The sequence below is a fragment of the Pinus tabuliformis genome, chromosome J (assembly GCF_031772625.1).
Source record: "Pinus tabuliformis cultivar Carrire ecotype Pingquan chromosome J, CPIR1, whole genome shotgun sequence".
In the NCBI taxonomy this organism is placed as follows: Eukaryota; Viridiplantae; Streptophyta; class Pinopsida; order Pinales; family Pinaceae; genus Pinus; species Pinus tabuliformis.
In genome coordinates, this window is record NC_142295.1 from 1,184,275,925 (window position 1) to 1,184,284,311 (window position 8,387).

Here is an 8,387-nt window from a genome sequence, read left to right on the forward strand (position 1 = left end):
ATATAACTAAACTAAACTAAAATAAAATAAGTTTATATTAATTTTTTTATTTTTTTTGTAAGTGTAGGTAGTGCCTTTCTTTTCTATTTATGATAAACAAGGAGACCAGATACATCGTTTTGGTGGCCTCAACCTGCCCCGAAGGGAAACCAGGTCTGTTGGCCACCTTAGTTTGCTATAAGCATTCCAAAAACAAAATTTAATGAGTCTTTCCATACTGGCTATATGCACTATACAACTGAAACTACCTATTAAGCTACTAACATGCATAAAACTATGAAAATAAGAAGTTCAAAAACCACATAAGAGCCTCAAGAGGATCATTCCTTTCTGGTGCCTGTATTCTGGTCCATGTCCATGGGAGTATCCATTTGTTCCTCCTGACTTGGGTTAGTACGAACCATCCGGGACAGCAGCTGATGCATCTCCTCCAGTTTGTTGTTCTGCCTGATCATTATGACCTGGAAGTTTTTCATTTCTTTCTGCAAATTTGGCATACCGTTTGCGATTTCCACCATTTCCTTCGCTACCTGTTCCAGTGCCTTTTCCAGGAGGCATTTTAGTACCTAGTAGATATGTAGAGACTACCTATACAGAGTCAGCCTTCCCCGCGTATTCCCTGGATCTCTAATCATTTCCGCCCATTCTTCAGTCTCGGATTTAGACTGTTCCTCCAGCACACTGGTTTCCATGTCTTGGATGATTCGGCGGATATCCTCACTCGTGCCTTCCCGGTAAGCTCTTGCCACTTCCTGGACTACTGTCAGGGTAGACCTTCTCCCTCTGCTCTGGTTACTTGGGACTTCTGTTGGCCTGCTTCCCTGATTCCCTTGCCTTGGTCGACCTCTGCCTCCACGTCCTCTGCCGCGACCCGGGCGTGCCATCCTGTTTTCTACCCTCTCCTGTTGACAATTATCAATCACAGGTATCAGTTTTTTAAGTTTCTTATCAACGTCTCCCACTACAATTTTCCCTTTGGGTATTCCTCTGCTCCTACTGCAGTCACCGTCATTTTTTTGGGTTTGACGCTGATCACCATTATCCGGATACAAGAGGTGTATAAGGCCCTCTGTCATGCAGATCAACTGGTGGGCTAAGGGCATAATTTTCGAATCCTCTCTTTCAGATTTCCCCTCTACTTTTGCAGTGAATTTCTTGCCATAGTTTCCCAGGTTACTTCCCAGACTGTGCTCCCGGCTACAGTTTCCCCGTTCATCAAGGATCCCCTCCCAATTCTGACCCAGAATCCCCTCACAATGTATTGCATAGGGGCGGGCGAACTCGCTCGAGCCCTTTTCGTCTTCAGGGGCTTCACATGAATTAAACTTATCCATTCTACCTACTATGACAGAGAAAAGGGATGCAGGGGTCTCAGGTTTCACATACCCGGAATCGCTAACCTCCCTGATGGCTCCTCCTGGCTGCGCTGCGCTCTGCTCCACTTTCGTCCCGCATAGATTACCCCTTCTCTTACACTCTGCCACCTTCATATAATGCCTCTTTGCCGACCTTCTCACTCTTCCATTACCGCCGCCACTACTACTAATCTTCTGCATTCCACCTCCCCCACTCCGATTTCTTGAGACTTGTGCTGACCTGCTATTCATTGTTTTGGCTGGAAGGGCGGCTTCGTACCTGTGGTTGCATTCGACTGTCCTTTCGTGATCATAATCACTCCTGCCACCTTCACCTACCTTATTCCACATCCCGATCGGGAGCCATCTGTCTCTATTGCCTTTGATTCGTGTCTTCATGATTGTCCTGGTTGAGAATCGTTCTTAGTTGTTCTAATTCTAAATCTTCTGAGTGCATAGACCATATATTATCCATTTTCCTTCCTTGTTCCTGGCAACCCCAGTTCACAAGAAAATCTGTTGCTTTGTTAGCCTCTCTTCTAACATGCTTAATGATCATATATTCAAATCTTCTTAGGATAATTTCCAGTTCTTGGATTAGACTGGCCGTTCTCCAGCTCTGCATAACCTTGTCCCATGAGGTCCCATTGTTAAGTTTTTTGAGTACTTGTATAACCATTTGGGAATCTCCTTCCACTTCCAGGTTATTATATCCGTTTCTGATTGCTATCTTTAATCCTTGATGTACTGCCATCAATTCAGCCTCATTGTTACTCATAATGCCTCCATTGTCTGCGTAGATCCATTTTGTTCTTCCTTGATCATCCCTAAACAGACCTCCAATCCCTGTTGGGCCTGGGTTTCCTTTAGAGGCTCCGTCGAAGTTTAACTTTATGAATCCAGCCGAGGGGTGGGAGAAATGCAGGGTGCCGTTATATCCTGTCCTGGGTTCTTTCCACATCTGTGGAGCCACCATCCCTTGATGTAGGTTTAGCTTCTTTAAAATCTGCTCTTCTTCCGGCGTCGTTTCCCAGTCCTCTCCGTTCCAAGTATCCGCAAGTATAGTCTCACGAATATGGCTCAAGGTTTTTCCCCAGATTTGGTCTTTTGTCATCTCTTTGTTTTGGAAAGTTCTTCTGTTTCTTTCTTTCCAGATCATCCACATATTCATTCCTACTGTAAGGCTCCAAGCTCGTCTAACCACCGGGCTTGTAAATTGTCCGCTTCCCCAAATTTTGATAGTGTTTTTAATGCTCTGTTGATCTCTATGGGTTTTTCCAAAGAGCATCCTGACCTCTTCCCACTGTTGTTGAGCTTCTTTACATGAGTTTAGGAGGTGTTCTTGCGTTTCCTGTTCTTGTTTGCATAGAATACATCTGGGGGGGCCATGTATGCCTCTCTTTTGGAGTTGGTCCCAGGTCAGGATACGACCTTTGGTAACCAACCATATGAAATGTGCCACTTTCGGCCACCAATTGCTATTCCATATTTGTTTCCAAGTGACTGTCATATCCTCTAGTTCTCTGGAAATTAGAAGATGATAAGCTTCTTTGATTGAAAAGTTTCCTTTTATTGTGTGTCCCCATCTCAGAATGTCCGGTCCAGATCTTATAGGTATTCTCCTTGTCTGCATTTCCTTTTGATATAACTCTTTTTGCTCTCCAACTATTTGATCCATCCATTCTTCCGGATTCTTCCAGATTCTCCATACTTCATCTTGGCTCTCCATCTTCCAGAAGTCCCTTACTAAATTCATTCCATTCTCAGCTGCTTTTTGGCCTATGTCCGTTAGGGCTTGCAATCCATTCAATCTTTCTCTTTGCTACCAGGCCTCCTCCCAAAACCTGGCTGAGCTGCCATCCCTGATTTCCCAAAAAGCATGCCTAGTTATTATTTCTTTGTTGAGACTGGCTAGATTCCAGATTGTCGACCCTTTCGGTGTATCCCTTATTCTTAATATTTCCTCTGGTTTTGTAGGCATATTATATTTTTTTGTCCATATTCTTTTCCATAGGTCGTTTCCTCCATTCAGCCAGCGCCACCACAGCTTAGCACCCATTGCATGATTCAGGATATAGGGATCTCTAAGGCCTAATCCTCCCTCCATCTTGCTTTTCACTAAATCCTTCCATGATACTAAAGACCACTTTCTTTGATCCTTCTGACCTCCCCATATGAATTTTTTGAAGATCTCTGTCATCTTTGCACACGCTCCTTTTGGGGCTGCCATTGCCGATAGTTGATATATTGGGATTGATTGAAGGATTGCCTTAACTAAAACAGTTCTGCCCGCAAAATTCAGAGTTCTGAAAGACCAATTAGCTAGTTTTTTAGCAATTTTCTCAATGGTTTGTTGCCAATTTGACATCCTCAGGGGGTTCAGGGCTAACGGTGTTCCGAGGTATCTTGTTGGGAGTTCTCCTGAACGGAATCCCAGAGTTCTTGTCAATTGTTTTTTTTATATTTCCAGCAGTGTTGAAAAAGTATGTGCAGGACTTGTCGTTGTTGATTTGCGTGCCTGAAGCTGTCATAAAAAGGTCTAAAATTTCTTTGATTCTACGGGCTTCTCTGAGGGACACTTTACAAAACAACATAATGTCGTCTACAAATTGCTGATGGGTAATAGGAAGGTTGTTACCCCATATTTGGATTCCCTTGAGCTTTCTTTCTCTTACTTCTTTTTTGATGTATCTTCCTAGGCCTTCTACAGCTATGATGAACAGGAAAGGAGACAAAGGATCCCCCTGTCGGAGACCTCTAGACGCTTGAAAAGGCTGGGAGGGGGTTCCATTCACAAGGATGGAGAAATTGGTAGACGAGATCATGGTAGAAATCCATTCAATCCATCTATTACAAAAGCCAAAAGCCATTTTTGCCTCCACAAGATTTCTTCTTGTTTTCGCCTCTCTTCCAGTTTCCCTATCAGGATCCCTTCCTCTCTGGCCAGGTCATCGCTTCTACCTGTATTTATTATTTCTTGTTGGATTTGCTTCATCTTCTGGTCTAGCAGCTGCTGATCTTTGAGTATATGTCCAAATTCCTCCTTGTTCCATTTCTTGATGTTTCCTTTCAGTTCTTTTAGTTTCATCTGAAATGTCTGCATTCTATTTCTTCCTCTCTGACTACTTTGTTTCCACCATTCTTCTACTTTCTTCATGAAATTTTTATCCCTGAGCCAGAAGGCTTCGAACCTAAAGGGTTTTCTCTTAGGGCTAGCTTTAATGTCCAGTTCAGCTTTAATCGGCCAATGATCCGATCCCATTCCAGGAAGAATCACAGCTTCAATGAAAATGTCCCAATTTATGATCTGTTCTGACATTAGGAATCGATCTAGTCTGGAGGCGATCTAGTGTCTGCCTCCCCTCCTGTTATTCCATGTATAGATTCCGTTTATTGTCTGTATGTCTACAAGCCTTTGTTCTGCTATCCAATCTCCGAAGGCTTCCATGTCTGCCTCTGTTCTTCTGAGCCCACCCTTTTTTTCGTTTAATGATTTTATCATATTGAAGTCTCCTCCCACTATCCAAGGTAAAGCTGGATACAGGGATCACATGACTACTAGGTTCTGAAGGAACACCCTACGTTCACTCTGTATATGGGGTCCATATACATTAGATAAGAGGATCCATTCTTGAGAGCCTAGAATTCTGAATCTACCTGAGAGGATGCGTGGTATGCTGGTCCAGCCTTCAAATTGGACTTCCTCTGGGTTCCAGAGGATTGCTACTCCTCCTGCACTACCTGTCGCATCTTGTCCAATGATCTCATAATGCGGCTTGAAATTGCTCATCACTTCTTTTAGTTTGCTTTCTCGTAATTTTGTTTCTTGGATTAGCATTATATTTGGTTTATCTCTTTTGAGTCTCTCTTTCAGATATCTTTGTTTTCCCTTACTGTTCAGCCCTCTGATATTCCAGGTTGTAATAATCATTTCAATAGTTTGAGGGGTTGTTGGAAAACCTCCGACAAAGGTACAACTTTTCCTGAGTTCACCAACATATCTCCTACCATTTGAATGGTCTCACTCATAGGTCTCCTTCCTCTTTTCCTTCCACCCTTCCCTGTGATTCCTGTTTCTGTGTTCTGATCTCCTTGTGATCCAAGTTGCTCTGGTTGCTTTGCTGTCCATCTCCCTCGTTTTTCTTTGTATCTTTGGAACATGTCTTTATAGAGTTGTTTCTGGTCATCTGGTATGAACCGTTCATCCAGATGCTTCCATTCCTGTAGGAGTTTCCTCATGATCTGTTCCTCCTCTCCTTCTTGTTCCTGCTGGGGATCTATTTCCATTTGGATCTGTTCTTGCTCCCGATCTCCCTTCTCTCCCTCTTTTTCCAGTTCTATATTATTCAGTTCCTTGTTTTCCTTTTTATTTTCTTTCTGGATTTCTCCTATTTCTTCTTCCTCTTCTTCACCTTCCGCTTCCATTTCTAAATCTCGTAGGACCTCGAACTGGTTCTGGCTTTTCTGGTTACCTTCTGAATAAGAAGGATTTAGTTTGGTTTTTCCTTTTTGGGGTCTCTTTCTTCTCTATACTTCTGTAAACCCTCCCCTGTTTCCTTCGTTCGTCTTCTTTTCCTGCTCTGTACTTCTCTTTTCGTCCCCCTGATTTATTGGAGTGTTGACTTCATTCATTGGACAATGTTTAAACAAATGGCCATACTCATGGCACCGTCTGCACCTGAAAGGAATGTGTTCATAATCGACTGGCTGTTGCCAAACTTCATCATGATATTCTATTTCAATATGATCCAGCAGTGGTTCTGTGATATTCATGTAGACACAGATCCTGGCATATGATGTATATCTGCCTCTCTTGGTGGTTTCTGCTACCTTCACAAAGGTCCCGATTGAGTTCCCAATTCCTTCTAAAATCTCTGGATCCCAGAACTCTATCGGGAGTCCAAAAAGTCTGACCCAAACTGGTGCTGCTAACATTTTTTCCTTTTCCGGATTGTAGCACTCTTCCCATTGCCTCATGAATAGTCCTGCATTATTGAAGAAATATGGACCCTCTTCAAATATCCTCTCCTTATCCTCCAGATTTGCAAATATTACTGTAAAAAAACCCTTAGCCCCTAATTTAAGATCTATATGCCCTTTGGGTTTCCACTTCTGTTGTATCCATTTCATCAAATCTTTCTCAGACGGCCATGTTCCTACAAACTTGCAAATAAGTGCATGGTCTTTCATGTATCCTCTGTACTCCTCTAATTTATTGTTTGGAACTACGAACCTGGGTTTTTTGGTTGCCCTTGGTAGGCACTTGTTCCCTGTCCTCGCTTGCCATACTGCTCCCATCACCGGCGCGTCCTTGCCGCGATTTCCAGGCCCGCCGTTTGTACCGATTCGACTTGATTCCCTTGTTGTGATCTCCTTGTAGGAGGGGATCTCTCCCCCCGCTTGCTTCAATCATTCCCTCACAGTCTAGCCTGATCTCAGTGGCTTCTTCCCTTATTTTAACTGACAATGTATTGTTGTGCGATTTTGCAGGTGGGTACAGGATCCCCTGCGCCTGGCCAGGAGCAGGTCTGCATGGGGTGCCTATTCCCAAGCCCTAACCCTAGTTTCCCATCGCTTTTCTCAATTCGCCCTCCATATTATCGCTTTTCTCAATTCGCCCTCCATTTTAATTTTAATTTTTTAGGTGTTGATGAATTTATACTTTATTTATTTTTCTTTTTAATATTTTTTTGATGGAAAATAGTTAAAGTACAACAATATAATTATATTGGAAATTTCACTTAAGATATAGTGTGAAATGACTTTTTCAATTGAGATATCCAAATAAAATTAATATTTCACTAATATGGGATAGAGACATCGAATTAAATATTTGAGTACTTTTGGTGCAAAGGACATGCATGCGTCTTATAAATCTTCCCTATTGAAAAATATAAGATTATATTCGATTGTAAGATTATATTCGATTGTGTGCACATGTAACTCCATTTGTCATATTTTATGACTTATAATAAATTATATTAAAAAACATTTTCAGTATAAGATTATATTCGATTGTGTCCACATGTAACTCCATTTGTCATATTTTATGACTTATAATAAATTATATTAAAAAATATTTTGGTCAAAATATTTTTAAATAAAGGACTACATCAAATAAAATGTATATAATCCTCCTTGAAACGCAAGATACCAGAGAAACAAAGTCCCAATTCTTGCACAACCATAAGTTATTGTTCATCAACTATTTCTCATGACCATGGCCACAAAGGAAGTTTTGGCGCTTGACTTCTTTACAATTTAAGGAAATAACAACTACCTAATAGCTTTGAGGTGTCAAAATTCTAGAATATTAAAAGAATATTATATTACAGAGGATGATTTGAGTTAATTGAGTAAAGAACAAGTTCTAGAATATTATAAAAATATTATATTAGAGAAGATGACGTGAGTCAATTGAGTAAAGAATAATTTCTTAAAAGCATCTTTGTAATATGGTTGAATGGCTTCTCTTAGTTTGGGTATTGCTCTATTTGCAATTTTTCTTATTCCTTTAATAACGACTATTGCTTTATTTGCAACTTTTTTTTGGTAACTACAACTACTCCCTCTATTTATTATCTCTCTTTATGTATGGATATTATCTCCTTTTGATGTCAATGGAAAGAGTTGTTTTTGCTTCTCGCTACACTATCTTCCTTTCACATGTCAAGAATAAAACAACTATTTCTTCATATATGCAACATTTCTTCTTCTATAACTTTTCTCTTGAGACGGTTCTCTATGTATTTGAACTTCCTTTTACTTTTCCCCTTTGGGATTGCTCATGCTAGTTTATGCTTTCTTTCATCTACAATTCAATTCCTTTGGCTACAACTTTCTTCTTTTCCAGTAAAGGGATGCTCCCCTTTTTGCGGATATCAATGGAAAGATGCTACTCCCCCTCGATTTATCCATTATTGTTAATTGAAATGCATCATTTACTTCACTTTCTATTCTCAATTCATATCTTGTAACCTCTCTATTTCAACATTCTTCTCCTGTAACTCACTCTGAAAAGTTCCCATCTTC

At 40.9% G+C, this 8,387-nt stretch overlaps 1 protein-coding gene across 1 annotated transcript; it reads right to left on the reverse strand.

Moving 5' to 3' along the window:
• Positions 1–5,882: 5,882 nt before the first annotated feature.
• LOC149231307 (uncharacterized) lies at positions 5,883–6,653 on the reverse strand. Its single transcript, XM_089381597.1, has one exon. It carries the CDS (start codon positions 6,651–6,653, stop codon positions 5,883–5,885), a length of 771 nt encoding a protein of 256 aa, XP_089237723.1.
• Positions 6,654–8,387: the final 1,734 nt, after the last annotated feature.

Coding starts and splice junctions, on each gene's coding strand:
- LOC149231307 (XM_089381597.1), bottom strand. CDS start 6,653: ATGGGAGCAGTATGGCAAGCGAGGACAGGGAACAAGTGCCTACCAAGG.